At 37.6% G+C, this 19,225-nt stretch overlaps 1 protein-coding gene across 10 annotated transcripts in view; it reads left to right on the top strand.

Moving 5' to 3' along the window:
* tbl1xr1a (TBL1X/Y related 1a) overlaps positions 1-12,783 on the top strand; it is a 145,931-nt gene extending 133,148 nt beyond the window's left edge. For all 10 annotated transcript variants that reach the window (XM_048542058.2, XM_048542051.2, XM_048542056.2 and 7 more), the window contains 5 exons: positions 1,085-1,159; positions 2,137-2,264; positions 4,444-4,609; positions 4,949-5,050; positions 9,579-12,783. In XM_048542058.2, the coding sequence (XP_048398015.1) occupies positions 1,085-1,159; positions 2,137-2,264; positions 4,444-4,609; positions 4,949-5,050; positions 9,579-9,605 (498 nt within the window). In that variant the 3' untranslated portion in view covers positions 9,606-12,783. The remainder of the gene's footprint in view (positions 1-1,084; positions 1,160-2,136; positions 2,265-4,443; positions 4,610-4,948; positions 5,051-9,578) is intronic.
* The last annotated feature ends 6,442 nt before the right edge of the window (positions 12,784-19,225 follow it).

Raw genomic sequence — 19,225 nt, 5'->3', positions numbered from 1 at the left:
CTGTTATAGTAAGGATATTATTAAACTGGAGAGGGTTCAGGAAAGATCTACCAGGATGTTGCCTGGAATGGAGGGTTTGAGTTATAAAAATAAGCTGGATAGGCTGGGACTTTTTTCACTGGAGTTTAGGAGGTTGAAGGTGACCTTTATAGAAGTTAATAAAATCATGAGCGGCATAGATGATGTGAATGACAAGGGTCTTTTTCCTGAGATTGGGGGAGTTTAAAACTAGGGGCATGCTTTTAAGGTGAGAGGAGAAAGAGACTTTAAAAGGATGTGAGGGATAACGTTTTACACAGAATGGTAAGGGTATGGACTGAACTTCCAGAGGAAATGGTGGATGCAGGTACAGTTACATATTTAAAAAAAACATTTGGATAACTACGTGAATAGGAAAGGTTTGCAGGGATATGGGCCAAGTGCAGAAGGTGAGACTAATTTAGTTCAGGAACATGGTGTGGACCAGTTGGACAAAAGGTCTGTTTCCACGCTGAATGACTCCAAAAGAGTACTTAAGTGTCTGCTCACATCACAATATCTTTACAATATTATCTGCTAGCACTTAGGTGCTGGCTAGCATCAGGAAGTACTCTGATTACTGAAGTGTGCATTAGATTCAGGAGAATCAGATGCGGGCTGATGAAGCATTCCAGTTTGTGAGGTGTTGGATAAAATACTGTGTTTTGCTATAGTTTATGTTGCATTTTTGGTACATTTCAAATCACCGCAGTGGTGTAGGTTGACAAAATTTTTTAATGTGAATCTGTAAATCATTCTTTTCAATTTAGAAGAGTTTTAAACTGAGTGTCAGTTTTAAATCTTGAGTACAGCTTAATTTGGTCTGTTTAATTGGTTAAGACTTACCACTTTAGACTGATTGTTGTACATACTTTAGAATTGATACCGTAATTCTGTGCTAATGTTGATGCACATTTGTTGACTATAATTGAATAATCTATTCCTGGTACTGATATTCAACATACATACAAGATCATATTTCGTTTATGTTAAATTTCAGTAGTTTCTGGCTGCAGGTATGAAAGGAATATCTTATACATTTTTAATAAGCTGGATCTGTTTTCAGAATGAAGTGAATGCGATCAAATGGGATCCAACAGGGAATCTTCTTGCATCTTGTTCTGATGACATGACCTTAAAGGTAATTCATGTTTCTTTTTTTTGTTGTGACATTTAATTTATTGTGAATTAAATATTGTATTAAAAGTTCTCTGTCAGCTGAAAAAATGATTTAGTATAGAATATTTAATAATGGTGTACATCTTGTAGATTTGACTGTGGTGATTAGAGAACTAATTTTTAACAAAACATGGACAAATGTAAATCAAATGAAAAAGAATAAAGCTCAAAATGCTTAAACGACCTTGCTGAAACTATTAAAATCTTTATTTTGACTTCTGTGTGTAGGACATGAGTTTCAGACATTGACTGTATCTGTGATTATTTCATAAATAGAATTACCAAAAATTATGGCTAAATGAGATCATTCAGCTGCTTGTATCTATATTGACCAAAATAGGGCTATCTAATCTCATCCCACTTTCCAGCTATTAGCCCATGGCCTTTCTCCCAGCACCTCATTGCCTGGCAACTTATCTCTTTATCTTCAAATATCTCGTAAATCCTTCTTTCAGATCTTATCTTTGTTTGTTACCCTATTTGAATTCCTTGTATTCACACAAGTTTTTCCAGCCCGTGTTAAGTTGATGATTTCCATTTCTTGAAGACAGCTGCATGCATCATTGTTTTACAACACTTGTTTATATTAACGAAGGCTTTCAGAACACATTGTGGGGGTCATTTATAGACCTTGATCATTTGTGCATTTGAATAAGTGACATCATGATATTGCATCCTGGAGTTTTTCAAAGTTTAATTCAGAGTTGGAAAAGTTAATGCTTTTAGAAATGTATTGTGAAAATTTACTTTTTGGCTCAGCATGAGCTATGGAAAGGATGAGCAGAGTGGCCTTTTTACTTAAATGTATATTAAATATTATTTTCAGTAGTTTTTTTTACAATGTGGTCTTTTTAATGTATCTGATAAATGAGTATTGTGGTGTTACCAAGTTCAAACAAATACCTCCTTAATTTGGTTTTTATCATGTTTCTCATATAGATCTGGAGCATGAAACAAGATGCATGTGTTCATGATTTACAAGCGCACAACAAGGAAATCTATACTATTAAGTGGAGTCCAACAGGACCTGGTACAAACAATCCAACTGCCAATCTTATGTTAGCAAGGTATGAAAGAGTCTTTTGGATATAATTAGAAGTCCTGAATCTTTGCATGTTTGTCATTCCTTTCAAAGGTGTTCTATTTGAGAATGTGTAATTGTAACAGAAGAAACTGGTTTCCCAAGCAAAGATCGATACAGCAAACAAATAGGCCCTTCAGTCTACCACGCCTGCACTGACATGTCACCTTCCTTAACTAAAAACCCTTAGCCTGTTCACGTTCTGGTATTGTCCCCCTGTTGTCTGCCTTTTCAAGTGTTTGTCAAGATGCGTATTGAATATTGCTGCTGTTTTAAATTTGCATCTGATATAGGTGAATACGTGAACAAATTGTTAATCATTTCCTATTTTACTATCAGCCTAGCAATTGAATCCCTGAAATTCATTTCTTTTAGGGTTACCTTTGACTAACCAGGAAATACCACAGAATGCACCAGTCAGACAGTCCCAGTTCATTATTGGATTACTTGATTTGTTCCTGGGGACCTACAGTTCCCAGGATGTACCATGACAAGCTCAACAGAAAAGTTGTCAACAGCCAATAGAACGAAAGTCTAGCTGTTACAGTGTGTCTTGACAAAATTTGTTTTTTCAGTGAGGATGGGGGATGTTGACAAAGCACTATGCTGCTGTTGATGACCGACCACCACCTGTTCACATGAAACCTTATAATAGGAATTTTCCTCTACCCTCCTCAACCTGTGCCACACCAATTACTCACTCAGGAACTACAGTACCAGATGTGGAGTATGCTTTATAAAGTAGGGAGATAGACACAAGTAAATATTTTAAAGAAGGATGCATTAAATAAGTGCTTTAAGCAAATGCTGCCAATCAGTTGGATATGAGAAAACTGACAAGCAAAATAACTGAAACTGAAGAGGTTTTAGCCGGTAGAACACAAGCATTTTTTTTAATATAGGTAGCATGCAGTACTATATGCATTCACTAAGCCTTTAACTTACAATAACAGTAATGAAACATACACTATTTTGTAGGGGCTTTGAAACATACAGGATTGACAGTGTAGAAACTAAGAGGTTATTTCTGTTGATGGGGGAATCTAAAATATAGGGGCACAGTTTCAAGATGCAGTGGCAATTAATTAGGACTGAGGTTAGTTAGGATTAAAAGGCTTCATTATCAGTTTTGAATCTTTGGGAATTTGCATCCCCAGAGATCTGCATTTTCCATTTTTAATTATACTTCTCTCTGAGATAGATGTTTGATCTATCAAGGGATAGTGAGAGTGGGGAGGAAAGTAAAGTCCGAAATCAGCTACTGTTTTACCGAATGGTCGAGGAGACTTAATAGATCTTATCGTCTACTCCTGCTTGTCGGAGTTTTTGTTTGCAATATTTTTGATTTTTATTCACATGCTGTATTGCTTTAGTATATTTCCAGTATAGTAGTGGGAAGGCACTCGCATGCAGGGGATTGGTGCAAATGTGGAAATCAAAAGCACGTGCATGGCAGGCCCCAGGCTATCTCTGTGGAACCTTCAAATTTTTTTAATGTGACTAAGTAGAGCATAATGAATGCAGAATATTGGCAAGTGTTTACTTGCCATGATTTTCTTCTACTGAATGGGTTTTAGACCATAAACCTCATAGGTTAAGTAAATATCAATCATTGTGTTTCTAGTATATACTAGATATTATCATTGTTTCCTGATAATCAAAGACTAACTTCTGTTTAGTGAACTTTGATTACATTACAACCATTGGTACTGGCATACAGAGAAGTTTTAATCTATAAGACATTTGGAATTTAATCTATAAAACATTAGAATCAAAAACCTGGAATGATTCAGGGTTACAATGAATGCTCACTGAGGTCTGGCATTGAATTTTACAGATTGATATGAATACACTCGATCACAATGTGTTTCTGTTGATCTGAATTTCATCAGCTGCTTATTAACATCTGTAATATAGTCAGAGATGGGTTGATCTGTGGTGACTCACATCGCAAAATAGTTATTCCTGTATGCACTTTAACAACAAATGCTTCATTTCTCCTCAAAGAGTCAGACACTTTTTAAAATAATTTTCTTTCATTGCATGGACACAGTACTTTACCATTTACTGGAAGCTTTGAAAATATTTTCAGTGTGTTATGAGTGCTGCGGGTGTGACTTTTGAAGAATGCTGTTAGACTTGAGTTTTTTTCTCCCCCACCGCAGTGCTTCATTTGATTCCACTGTACGGTTATGGGATGTGGACCGAGGTATCTGTATCCATACTTTGACCAAACACCAGGAACCTGTATACAGTGTAGCATTCAGCCCAGATGGCAGGTACTTAGCTAGTGGCTCCTTTGACAAATGTGTTCACATCTGGAACACACAGGTAAGTTCTGTCAGCTGTTAAAGACCAGTTCATTTCCCTTTTTTCAGTCTTATTCTTTGTTTAGAACTATAGAATGTAGAATTTATATTGGACCGTTGATAATAACAAAAGCAAGCAATATTGCTGTATTTATACCTGCCCTTGTATATTTATTATCAGAGGAAATGATGACTGTGTCTGATTTCAACCAGTTTGCTTCAGTGCAAGTGCATGCTTGAATTAATTTCTACAAACACATGCAGCGCACCATGTGGACTCCTTGGCAGTCACTGCATGTTGCTCAAATTTTTGGTACTCTGTCTTATCTCTGATAATTGAAATAATATGGTTTGTTTACAGACAGGTGCTCTTGTCCATAGCTACAGGGGAACAGGAGGAATCTTTGAAGTTTGCTGGAATGCAGCTGGGGATAAAGTGGGTGCAAGTGCATCAGATGGTTCAGTAAGTATCACAGTTGACATCCATCCATCTATATATTAGCAGAATTTAAAGTTAACTAAATTAAAATATACATTATAAAATTAATTTAGCCCCATTTAAAAATTCTCTTAGACTTGTTTTAAAATTAGAAGTAGAATTCATCTCTCCTAGTTTTTAAGGACATCAATTGGCAACAAGATTTGATACCGATAACTCATTTATTTGTCATAGAATCCCTACAGTGTGGAAATTTGTCGTTCGACCCAACAAGTCCACACCGACCCTCCGAGCGTCCCACCCAGACCCATTCCCCTATAACCCACCTAATTTAGACATCGCTGATCACTATGGGCATTTTAGTATGGCCAATCCACCTAACCACATCTTTTGGACTGTGGGAGGAAACTGGAGCACCTGGAGGAAACCCCCACAGACACAGGGAGAATGTGCAAACTTGAGACAGACAGTCACCTGAGGGTGAAATTGAATCCGGGTCCCTGGCGTAATGAGGCAGCAGTGCTGACTGCTGAGCCACTGTGCGGCTCCATCTTGTAATATATTAAAGATCTGTCAAACCCTTTACCAATATCAATTTTTATTTTCATGTTATAATGGTACTTGTGTATGTAGACACTTCTCACATGAATGTCCTTCTACCAGTGCAATTACATCAGTTTTACATTACTTAGCTCCTCAATCTGTATGGTGAATCTATATTTTGTTGCCTAATTCGATGTTCATTTAGTGTATATCGGATGAGAAATATTAGGTAAAATAAGCATAATGAAAAGTGAAGTACTGGAGGGTCAGCCTTCCTTGAAAGTGGAGAAATCACCAAGACGGATGAATTGTAAGCCAGGCTATTTAAAGGAAACCATGGAGGAAATAACAAATGCTCTGAGAATAGTTTTCCAATGCTTACTGGATACACCAGTGGTTTGGAGATTTGCAAATGCTGGAGCATTTAAATAACAATGTGGGGAAAAGGCCAAATAATTATAGAATAGTTATTCTGACCATGGCAAATCCTTGAAATAAATGGAGAAATAGGAATGAACTATTCCTAATCATAGCTTAATCAATAATAGTCAACATGGTTATGTTAAGGGAGGATTATGTCTCTCTTGAATATTTTGAGGAAGTAACAAAGGATGATTGATGAGGCTGGTACAGGATGTTGTCTGCCTGCATGTCCACAGCTACCTGAATCTGAAAGGACAGGTAGATAAGGTAGTAAATGTGATATATGGAATGCTTTTCGACATTGGGTCAAGTATTTACAAGAGCAGGGATGTCATTCCAGAATTGTTTCAGACACTAGTTAGACTACATACAGTTCTGAACACCAAATTGCAGGGAAAGCATAATTTCTCTAGAGAGAATACAGAGAGATCTGTGACAATGTTGTCAGAGCTTGAAAATTGTAAATATGCGGAATGAATTAATCAAGGTGTGCAAAATTCTGAGGGGTTTGCATAGAGTACACAAGGCAGATGTTTCCCCAAGCAGAGAGGTCATTTACAGGGGCATAGATTTAAGATGATTGGTAGGAACATCAGAGAGGACATGAGGAAAATATTTTTCATTCAGTGGATTGTCGGTGTTGGAATTTGTTGCCCAGTTTATTGTTTGAAGCAGTAACCTTGAACTCACATTAAAAGGAAAACCCTCAAGTCTATAGATTAGGTGATTGGTTTACTCAGCCATTGCAGACTGGCTGCTTTCTGTACTGTAAATATTCTGTGATTCTTTCTAGTCCAAAAATTAGTCAAAATGGGGATAGATTGTATGACCTTATGAGGTGCCATGTTCCTCTTGCTTTTGAGGTGTCTCAGCATTTGATATAGACTAGCTAGTGTATACTGTACAGAAAGGATGGGTAATCAAAATTGAGCTGAGTATTATGAATTGACTGGTAACAGATACTGAATTTGCAATGAAATAAACAGCTTCTTTACTATTTTTGTGTTGTAGTTTCCAATGGATATTTTTGTCCAGTGTCTCCACCTACTGACCATATTATTGAAGTTCATATTAAATGCTAATGAAAATTTTACATTTATGTTGGCTTACTTAATTTATTAAGGACTTCATATTTAGGTAAATTTGATGAGTTGTGCTGCATTCAAAAGTTGTATCTAATGATTTACGAGTCAAGTCTTCAAATATTCATTATGTTGGGATAAAACTGCTATGTAGAACATTGAATCTGGGACTGATTCTCCATTTGTTTGATGCTGGCCTTTTTAAGGTGTGTTTCATGTTGCTGTTAGAAATTGAGCAAATGGAATCTGCATTCAGAAAAGATTAGAGACCCTTCTGTACCATAGCCAGTTAGTTCCTAAACAATCAGGGAATTGGGGTAAACCAGAGACCCTTTGTCCAGAAATCTGTCAAGAATTTTAGTTCAGTCAAGGAATCAATGCCTTATGAGTAAATAATTTGTGATCAATTCATCCGAAAATGCAAACATTAAAAATAGAGAATGTCTTGAGGCTCACTTTGCAGTTTGTCTTAATACTTTGGTGAGGTGATAATTGATTAATTGGATGTAACATAACATTGTTACTAAATATAATTTAAGGGGGAATGTCTCTTCTCACCAAGTTATATTTGTTATAATTTCTGCCTGTGTAATCCCTCTATTCACTCATCCATCTCGTTGTTCCGAGCCATTATACCTGTGTTTTAGATGTGTATCCTGATTTATCTGACCTGTTTCCTCTTTTTGCTGTTATCCAGTCATGTTACCTTTCATTTCTCCCCTTTCTTGGGTACTTTATTTACAACCCACCTCTGCCACTCTGATGTCCTAGCCTTCTGCCTCTAGGTTCAATTTCCCTTGATAAGCTCTCAGGTATCATCTGTGCCTTTCTTGGCATTCTCTGAAAACAGCAATAAAGCACCTGTCTTATAAGAGCAGCAGTCCCAATATCCTCAGGGGAGGCAACAGCCTAGTGATATTATTGCTGGCCTGTTAATCTAGAGACCCAAGTAATGTTCTCAGGACCTGGGTTCAAATTTCACAACTGCAGATGCCAGAATTTGAATTCAGTAGAAATCCGGAAATTAGAGTCTAATGAATGACCATGAATCCATTGCCATTGTCAGGAAAAACCTATGTGGTTCTCTATTGTCCTTTAAGGAAGGAAACTGCCCTCCTTACCTGGTCTGTCCTGTAATTGACTCCGGACCCACAGTAGTGTGGCTGACTCTGGGCAATTAGTGATGTGCAATAAATGCAGGCCTAGCCAGAGATGTCCTCATCCTGTGAATGAATAAAACAAAAACCCTCTTTTCCCTCCTGATGACCTCACCTAAGGCACCTATTGAGATTTAACCTGTCCCAGTAAGCTTTATGTCTTGCTCACTTAGTCTACCTCACAGTCTATATTTCTTTACAGAATTTCCCTTCATCTGTGCAAAAAATCCATACCATTGTTTAATTAATTGTACAATGACATTCTGACTTTGATCAAAGCTGACTTGTGCATGGGAATGACATGCATCTACTAAAGTTTCCTGGCTGGTTGTACCTATCACCCATACCCTGTTGAAACTGCCATGGTAGGTGGCCCTTATTAGTCAAGTCAGAATTTGTTCCCTTCCCTACTGTTCTGGCACCATATCCTACTTGATGAGCATTTACCGAGTTTTACTTCTTAAAGCTCTCCTTTAACGTTGTCATTGTTTACCATACTTTAGAATATCTTGCCTTTCGTCCATCATTAATATTGATTTATTAGTGGGCCCATCCTTTTCCTTTCCCTCAATGCTGTTATACTACTTGTTCAACATCTTAGTTGTTACATAATGTCTTACAGCTAGACTAAAAACCAAAGCCACTCTGTCTCTGGCACTATCATAATGCAATTTCTTCCAACCAATTCTGTCCTTCTTCCTGATCAATGTTGCAGGCTGAACAAGAGTGTTTACAATCATGATGCCCTGTTAAATGCCAAAGTAAGCTTCCAAATTCTCTTACAATTACTACCTCACTTGCATTTTTACCTTTCCCGACCTCGGATTCAGCCTTTCTTTGCCACTGAAATTCATATTCATACTGTTATCTACACTTTTAATTCATGTTTGAAATAGTGTTACCGATCTCCTACGTTCAACCATCATGCCTATGCTTACTGGCTTAAGTTCATATTCAGCACTTCAAATTTATAATGTTATCCTACTGTTTAAGTTCCTCAAATAACCTCACCAATTCTGGAATTTTACTGTGTGAAATTCCTTCCTGAACTTGGTTGCCACATGCAAACTCAATTACTTGTAGTCAGGAGACAAATAAAATTCCGTAACTAAGGATAAAATAAAATTCCATAACTACGTTCTAAGCTGATGTGATCATTTCCAATTAATAGTCAATAACTTCTGCAAAGTTATTTAATTAATAATTGCACATTTATTCTAATACATTCCAAGTACTCGGGTGTCTTTGCAAATGTAAATGTATTCATTAGGCATTAAAAGTTAGAGAATATGTAATGATTTTATAAAACTGCTGGGTGAACTTATATTTTGTTTTTTTTTCTTGAAGGTTTGTGTGCTAGACCTGCGGAAATAGCGTTGCTAGCTGGAAGCCATGGACCGACAATGAATGTGTACATAGCCAAAATGACTGTCCCTGCCCCCATGCACTGCTACAGTCTCACTTGAACCATGGCCAGTCCACTACAGCCAAAACAAGTCTGAATACAACCAAGGACAATTGAGCCCTGATGTGAAGAGTACCCTGACTGCTTAATGCTGGAAGCTCCACCCACAAAGAAAAGTTGACTTTTCTTCAAGGTTTAAAACAGCTTTGGGAAAAATAAAGACTTGACATGAGACCATATGTGTACCAAAACGGGAAGATAATATCAGAGGACAAAAATATCTTTTATTTTTTTGGTCCAGAGTCTATGTAGAATGAGTTATCTTGTCAGCAGTTCAGCAGATCTGTGTGCAGACATATCAGCTTCTTTAAAACAGCAGCAAATAGTTTGTTCCCTTGTTTTAAACATTGTTTTTTCACTTTAGTTTACAGTTGCATGATGTAGGAGAGTGACTGTATCTTGTTTATCTTGTTTTTTTTTCCTACTGACACTTAACACAATTAGAAAAAAACTTTTTTATGGATACTATAAGAAGATAAGTGTATTTGGTATTTTTTGGTACATTTTGTGGCTCACGAATCAACCTATGGGGAAAGATAAAACTGCTCCAAAATTTGACACAAAATTAGTTTCAATGTACATCAGGTATAGGTAACAAGTTGTGGTTTACAGGTGATGTGGCTAAAATGTAGTAGTTTCTTAATGGGGACATGATTCTGCCAATTTATGAGAGTTAAACAAATGGGCACAAAGAAAGAGAATCGATGCAGGGATGCATCCCATTGCTTTAAGACCATAGTTTGCGTATGGTTGGATTGTGCACTATTGATAGAGCAGCTTATAGAATTTTGAAAGATAAATTTTCTGGACAGAGGATTATTGCTGTTGTTCTACTTATTCTTTGGTAGAAGTAACTAAAGCATAATTTTCATAGCAAGATTCCAGTATTAAGGACGCAAGTCCAGTAAGCAATGTTTTTAAAAACCTATCCAGTGCAATGAGATAAATCTCCCTTCCCCCTCCCTCTGCCATTGGGCAGAAATCATTGCAGGCATGTTTTATGTTAATGCTAGGGTAAGGGTTGACTTTGCTTTTATTTTCTTTCCTTGGTGCTCATGTATTACACATGGGTTCATCTTGGCTCAGCCCTCTAATGTACTTGCACTTGCTGTATTGTTCAGTAAAGTACAGGTAATATAATTGCAATAGCTTTTTTTAGAATAAAAGTATATTCTATAAAGTATAGCATATCTGAGCTTTAAAACCTCAGGGGACCCTTCTTCAGTTGACGAAGTGGTTAAACAAATATTTCTGCTACAAGACACTCGATTACTTTTTCACACGAAGAAAAGACGTTTGAGGTTTCAAATCCTTGGATTTAATGCATTATAAAATCTTAGACTAACAAAGGTATTCTTCTATTTCCCATGCCCCATGCAGCAACAGATCAATGAAAATGAGCATCCTGTTGCAAAAGCTTTAATCCAATATTTCAAACTTGATCTGTTTTCCAACTCATTAAAAATGCAAGGCCAGTTTTTTTTTTGACAGAGAAGACATTCTGCACAGTGGTTAGATTTTTTTGGTCTTTGGAGAAAAATCTGTTAATCACATTTGGAACTAATCATAGGTAACATGGTGTAATCAAATAGCTGCTATATATAATCTGCAATGTCTGCATCACTCAAGTTGAGCAAAAAGTTGAATGGCTCCTAGACTTTTATTATGGGCCGTTTGTCAAATGTAGATAAATGATTAGGCAGCTTTACCACATGTAAAAGAAATCCCATCATTTCCCAGCCCTTTTTGTTTTGTATTAAGGTGATGAATGAGACTGGTTTTATCATTCTTTTGAGTTCTGCTCTTTGCAAATCTGTTACAGTCCAAGTTAAAAATCCTTGCATTCTTCTCATTAAAAATAATGCATAATGCATCTTATACTTGATGTTGGCCTAAAGAATTTAATGTTTTGATAGATGACCCCTCGTTAGTTTTAATCAAACAGTTAAAACCTTGACAGTTAAATCTTTTTAAAAGAATATATACATCAATGATACAGCATTTGAGAGTTGACTAACACTGTGGAAAACAGGCTGGAAGCATTTTTTTAAAAATTGAATCCATGCAAGTAGCTTTCTATTTGCTGTTTTTGACACTGCTGAAGGTACATGTGTAAGGACAATTTTGATTAATTTTCATGTGGAAAATATAGAGTTAAATAAAGGTTGGCAGTCAAGCATGACTATCCAAAAATTGAGGCTGATTAGAACCCCTCACCTGAAGATGGGAATTTATCATAATTTTTACATCAGTCAAATGTTATATGATGATGGCACTTTCCAAACATTAGTTTGTTCTTATCATTTGTTCTAAGAAAATCTGTACTTTAGTGATCTGAGGAGATTCCTATTCAGATCTGCTAGGCCTTTGACAGACCCTTATCAGCAAAATTGTCATTGTTTGACCTACCTAAAGCTTAGACATATTGCATTCACAACACATAGCAAATTCACAAGAATTTCAATGCTTCAAATTTAAAGCTCCACCTCTTGTTCAAACTAATATTGAATGAACGTGCTGGTAAAACTGCTGATTTGTTTCGTAGCAAATGCTGTTTTAGAAAGGGCTGCGAATGGAACTTAATAGTTCAAAGCGAGTGAAATGTTCAAGTTGGTGAAGACAGCGCTAGACACATTGTGTTCAAGAAAGACTCGCATAAAAGGATGATTTCAGGGGCTAGCACTACTCCTCTAGCAGTGGATTTACATGTCTGCATCATTTCTACAGTTCTCTCAAATTAAGATTTTAAAAATTGTGAACCTGTAAACCAGGCCATGAAAGTTTTTTTCTACTCTTTGAACTCTTTATCGTTCTGTTTTTATTTGTACCTGTTAAAAAGACTGATTTTTGATGTACCATACCGTGCTGGACCATGTAAATATCACCTGATAATGTATTTAGGTTTCACAATACATTAATGATTTTCCTCCCACCCCTTTCCCAATTCCTCTTCCACCACTTCACCCTAAAACTATCACCACCGAGGCACATCTTCTGTTGCAGCTTCCCTTTGCATTGTATTGATCTGACAACCATAATTTGCATCAGATCTGAAAGAGGTCCAGAATAAAATATATTTTGATATTACATTATTGTTATCTTTCTGAGCTGTGTCTATTAGGCTTTTGGTTAAGTAAAGTTAAAATCAATATTTGCATGTTAAAAGATGGAGATAGGAAAATAAGTTCACTGTGAATGTTGCTCTTGGCCCCTTGAGGAATACTGTATTCGAAGAATTAGAAGAATTGGATTCTTCATTGAGGCCTTGCACAGCCTTTTTTTTGAAGTGTTGAAATAATTATACTTCCCTTAATGATATGAGCTTTCCTATATTATACTGAGAATGCAGGGGTTCACTGTTTTGGAATGAGGTAATGCAATTAACAAATGGAGTTTCGAAGATTCTGCATTCTGTGAACATTTGCCTGCTAATAATCATTATTGTTACTGGGGCAGAGTGGCAGATTTTGGGAACGTGGTATTAAGCATGGTTTAATGACTAAGTTAATTCAAACAGTTTAGAGGTGTAATGCACTTATTTTCAGATTTTGAATGGTCAACCTAAACCAGGAAGATGTAGTCAGCTGGAGGATTTCTGTTTAATGGGCATATTGTTTTAAACATCAAAGAATTTGCATCCTTTTAATTTAGAGTCTGATAATTTCACATACCCTTTGTGATTTAAATAATAAATTGCTGGGTGAGTATTATGGCTTCAAAGAGCAGTTTTGCTCTGGAAATAATCTGCCGTAAATTAACTGATTAAAAAATGAAATGTTATATTTCTTTTACTCGATATAAATGTTGCTATAATTAGCATTGTGTATTCTTGCTGCTCACTTGACAAACATAGCATGTGTTGGATTTTTCAAAGCGTGTTGAACTTAGCTGGAAACTGCACACCACACTTGGTGTTATGGACTAGAACAAGCTCCCTCAAAATATTAAGATGGTACTACAAACCCTAACTCTTTCTTATTTTAAAAGTGAGTGTAAGGGCACCGCATTCCAAGTGCAATCATACGGCATGGAAACAGACCCTTTTGGTCCAACCAGTTCAGGCTGACCATAATCCCAAACTAAACTGGTCCCAACTGCCTCCGCTTGCCCGTGTTCCTTCAAACATTGCTTATTTATGTGCTCATCCAAATGTCTTTTAAACATTGTAACTGTACCGGCATCCAACACTTCCTCTGGAGGTTCATTCCACACATGAACCACACTGTTTTTAAAAAAAAGCTGTCCCTCGTGTTTTTAAATGCTTCTCCTTTCACATTAAAAGTATCCCCCCCTAGTCCTGAACTCCCCACACTTGGGAAAAGACCCTTGATATTCATCTTGTCCGTGCCCTGCATGATTTTATAAACCTCTACTAAGGTCACCTCTCAACCTCCTACACTCCACTGAAAAAAAAAAGTCCCAGCCTTTTTTAAAAAAAGACTTAAATCCTCCATTCCTGGCAACATCCTGGTAAATCTCTTCTGGACCTTTTCTAGCTTAGTAATATCCTTCCTATAACACAATGACCAGAAATGCACACAGTACTCTAGAAAAGGCCTCAGCATGACGTCCCAAATTGAAGGCAACTATTAATGCTTTTTTAACCACATTATCTATATTTGATGCAAACTTCAAAGAATAATGTCCCTGAACCCCTAGCTCCCACTCTTTTCTACAAAACTGCCCGAGGCCTGCCTTTTAGTTGTACAAGTCCTACCCTTATTTATCTGTTTTACCAAAAGGCATTATCTCTCATTTATCCAAACTAAATGCCATCTGCCAGTTCTCATCAGCCCGTTGACCCAACTGACTGTCTTTATAATCTCAGAGAACCCCCGCCGTCCACTACACCACCAATTTTCATGTCATCTGCAAACTTACTAACCATGCTTCCTATATTCTCATCCAAATCATTTATACAGTGACAAACATTGGACACGGCACCAATCCCTGTGGAACACCACTGGTCACAGGCCGCCATCTGAAAATCATCGCTCTGTCTCCTGCCTTTAAGCTGGTTTTGTATCCAACTGGCAAGCTCACCTGAATCTCATGTGATCTAATTTTACTAATCAGTCTACCACACGGAACCTTATCAAAGGCTTGACTAAAGTCCAAGTAAACAATGTCTGCCACTCTGCCCTAGTCAATCTTGGTACGATTGGTCATATTACTCAACATTAAGCAAAACACAACTTGTATTTTTAACTGTAGTGTAAAAATAAAAATAAAATGGCTTATTTGTAACAATTGAAATGCTTAATAAAATAGATATATTAACTAGTTAGCAATTCCAATATGGTAACATCCCATGAACATATTGTTGGCAAAGGCAAATTCAGTAAAATTGATGGCCACAGACAATTCTAGCAGCAGGAAGAGAACCCCAACAATTGCAGAAAGGTAAAATTAAAAGTCCTGGTTCTGTGGGAGCTTTACACTACCCATTCAGGCTGCTTCTATCATTCCAACTTAAAACAAACCCAAAAGGCTCACAAGATGTTTACTTCATTGGTTTTGAGCAGCTTACTCAATATCTCTATCTCTTCATTTTAAAAAAAAACAAACTACACCTCAAAGCCATAATATAAATGATCATTTTCTTATGTTTCAACTTTGGGAATGATTCATCTTTGCAGTAACCAATGATTTACTGCCAGGACTATTAATGGGAAGACAAGACTAACTATTTTAGCTTATGATTACATCGATCACATCTGAAAGTTGCCTTACTGACTTGTAGTGTAATCTGCCTTGGCTCATCATTACTTGCCCTAATTGAGATTTTAGCTAAAGTATTTGCTGCATATAAAAACAGATGATGCTAGAGAAACTTGGCATATCTAATAACATCTGTGGTGAAAGAAAGAGCTAATATTACAGTCCGCTATGACTTCGGAAACAGATGCAGTGTAATTACATTTTGTTGAAAAATTGCCAGAGTACCGTGCTTGAAGAATTTCCAAATCCAATTTGAATTTGTCTCTAATTTTATATGTTGTCTTGCTATTGAGATCTAAAGAGTTAATAATCATAAATAGCTGTGAGCTGTTCTCAAGATACACCCAAGTAGTTTTTGATATCATTAATAAGACTGATGCTGATGGAGTTATTTTACAGTAAGGTTCCATTTACAAGTACAGCTGATATGTTTTGCATTTCTTCACTTGCTATTCTGAAGTAAATATCTTGAAGGATTACTTGTGAAGTTCAGAAGCATTGAAGTACTGGAGAAAGTGTTAAAAGCAGATGATTCTACCAACGTCTCCCTGAGAAATAGTAACTGCTCATTGCCGCCTTCTATTCCCAATTGACCCACAAAAACAGCACCTTAACAATTTATCACATTGTTGTCAATTTTCAACTATTTTGTTAATTCTATTAGCCATATTCTCCCTTTATAAAATATCTTAGACTTATTAGGAATTAATTTTAAAAAATAGATCTTCAGATCTGTAAGACTTGATTTATATTGCTCTAAAGCAACTAAAACTTCGTACAAATATTAGATGAATATTAAGCATGATCCCAAATGTTGTTTACTAGTCTTTTGACCTCCTTGTTTCTATATTTCACTGTTGATTATAGGAATTCCTTGGAATTGTTTTTATTTTTGTACATCTCTTGTTTTTAGGAATATTCACATACACTTAATTATACCTGAAGTTTCATTGCGGATCACTTTGTTTCTTTGTTTCACTTTTTTAAAAACATTTTTAATCAACCTGCTCAGATGTAATGGCCTACATATAGGGCAGGTGTGCCTGGCTTTGTGACACTTAGTACAGTAGACAAATCCCTGGAAGACCTTTTAGCACATGCAATTGCAATGAAGAGGAAAGTGTTAAAAACCATAACCAATGACATTTCTACTCTTTTGTACTATAAAGGACTCATCTGCATACATATCTAAAATTGGTATGCTCTTCACTATTGTTATGAAGGGCCATTCATTAATATTTGTGGTATCATGTCCAAAGGGTTGTTAAAATTTAGTCATTTTAATTACTAAAGAAATACCTAGATTTGGTTCCTTCCAAAAAAAAATCACTGAAAAAGACAGTGGGACACTTTTCACAATGACGTCTGGATGTAATGCCTTAGAATAAACAGCCAGGTTGATAAGACTGTAGATCTGCTCGGACTTACTGGAAGTAAAATGTCAGGGTTCATGGCTATCATTCAAATTCAGTCAAGGGATGAAGCCTGTGAAGTGATAACTGTTCTCATCTTTCTTGTGCTCGCCAGTGGCAGAAATCCTTGCCAGAGTGAGTACCTTCCTGGATTTCTGCCACCAGTGCCATATTTACACCCCAACCGTGCATCAGGTCAATTGTTGCAAGCCAGGAACTTCCAGTTGGAGCATGGGAAGAATGGCCCAGAGATGGCAGACAGGGACCTAGAAGTTCTGGTGTGTGGGGTGGTGGAGAAGATGTATGTCTGCTTTCCTAAGGACTCCAAGCAGAGACCATGACACCAGACGCCTGCCAACTTGAGCCAAAGTCGTCACCATCACCAATAGAGTCAGCAAGGTGTCCACAGCCTGGAGCTAATCCCAGCATTGCAGCAAGAAGGTTAGTGACAAGTTTAGCATCTTCTCTCTGTTACCTCTCATTTCACTCTAACTCGGTGGTTAGTACTGCTGTCTCACAGTGCCAGGAACCCAGGTTCTATTCCACCCTGGGGCGACTGTGTGAGGAGTTCTCACGTTTTCCCTCTGTCTGCATGTGTTTTCTCCGATTTCCTCCTACAGTCCAAAGATGTGTTGGCTAGGTGGATTGACCATGCTAAATTGCCCACAGTGTTCAGGGATGGGACTGAGTGGGATGTTCTGAGGGGTCGTTGTGGACTTGTTGGGCTGAGGGGCATGTTTCCACACTGTAGGGATTCTATGATGAAGGGGCAGCTGACCCTAAATGGCTTGCTCCTGCATCTTAAGGTGTGTACAATCATGAAATTAAGCTTAAAATGTCTGACATACTACTTTGTGAGTGTAAAATTAGGCTTGCTCATTTGTGATTCAGAGCCTTTATTTCCAATGCTGTGATGAACCAAAGAAACATTTGAGACCGTTGCATCCAAAGAGTCCTCATGTTTTTGGGGTGTGGTGGGGGAGACAAATGTCCTTTGGAGGATCGAGAACTGCTATCTTCCAACTGTCTCAAAAAGGCAGCTTCAAAGGCTGCAAACCTAATTTCTGCAAAATGTCTCCACCTACAGCAGCTTTTAGGAATGTAATGAACACCTGCTACCCTCCTTAGCTGTAATATTGGAGTCGCAGCAGACGAGCCACTGCAGTTTTTCAAAAAACCATTAGTTGCATTTCAGAGAGAGAAAAAAAATCACAATGAGGAGTGATTATTAATTCTAGATAGTAAAGATAAAGTTGCTATAGTCTTACGTGATATTAGGGCTGTTGGCTCATTAGAGAGAGATGATGGTTGGGTGGGTGGATAAACCTAAGGTCACCACAGGTCATGGTGAAAATCTTGGGAAAACTGAACGAGGATGTACACTGAGGAACTTGTCAAAATCAAAACCTGAAAGTACCATTTCCCAAACAACTGTAGCACGGCAATTTATGATTCTCACAAAGAGTGGAATATTTGCATTCATTGAATTTCATTACACATTAATCTCACCTCATTGATGTGCAGTTTCCCATTCTCCCATCTGCTGAATAGAAACGAGACACCAAGAATTCCCATTGTGAAAGTCAGACTGGTTCCCTGGCGACTCCAGCTTGTCATTGTTTTTTAAGACCTCCATCAGGGTCCATTCCATATTCATAAATATTGGTATCCGTATATACCAGCCTCATCAAATCATCATGGTACATCTCTGGTCCACTCAGTTTTTGAACTGCGGTGTTGCGCCTTGTGAAAAACACCAGTGCCTTTCATGGCAATGGTGCCAGGACACTCTGCAGGGATGAGCATCCACCTTATGGATCGAACTAGGCTATGTGTCTTAGCTTTTTGCACTTTGCCCCCTTCAGCCAGAACTTAAATGCTCACAGTTCTTCCATATTGCCTTGTCTTTTAGCAGAGACACAAAGTCAAGCAGCTGTCATTAGTCAAGGGGATGGGCATGTTGCTTTACATTACTACGCTGCACCAATCTTGGATAAGTACCTTGCACTGTCCACGAATGTGCCAAACACACTTGCAGTTCCTTCAAGCACACAACCCTGTCGCAAAGTCCAAAGAGAAGTAGTCCTCAGTCAAGGGAGGCATCCTTCAGGCAGGAGAACCCAAGGTCTGTCTCTGAAATCAGTCCAAGCACTTGGGCACAGTTCGTTGACTACTCAGGCTGGTCACAGTCAAGACTCTGTACCTCTATAGTCTGGGGACTGGGCCATGATCTCCCATGAGGGTCCTGTACAAATATTCCAGGCAGTTGCAGTAAGTCAGTAGGGGAACCGTACAGAGATTAGTTAGGGGTTTGGTCACTGTTGTTTGGGACTATCTGCCCGAGCTGCTCAAAGGGGTAGCCATGATCTGTCCTGATGGACTGCCCATTAAAAGTT

This window comes from Stegostoma tigrinum, chromosome 14 (assembly GCF_030684315.1).
Source record: "Stegostoma tigrinum isolate sSteTig4 chromosome 14, sSteTig4.hap1, whole genome shotgun sequence".
Lineage (NCBI taxonomy): Eukaryota > Metazoa > Chordata > Chondrichthyes > Orectolobiformes > Stegostomatidae > Stegostoma > Stegostoma tigrinum.
Note: the sequence above shows the minus strand (reverse complement) of the source record. Positions and strands in the feature narration are given on the sequence as shown.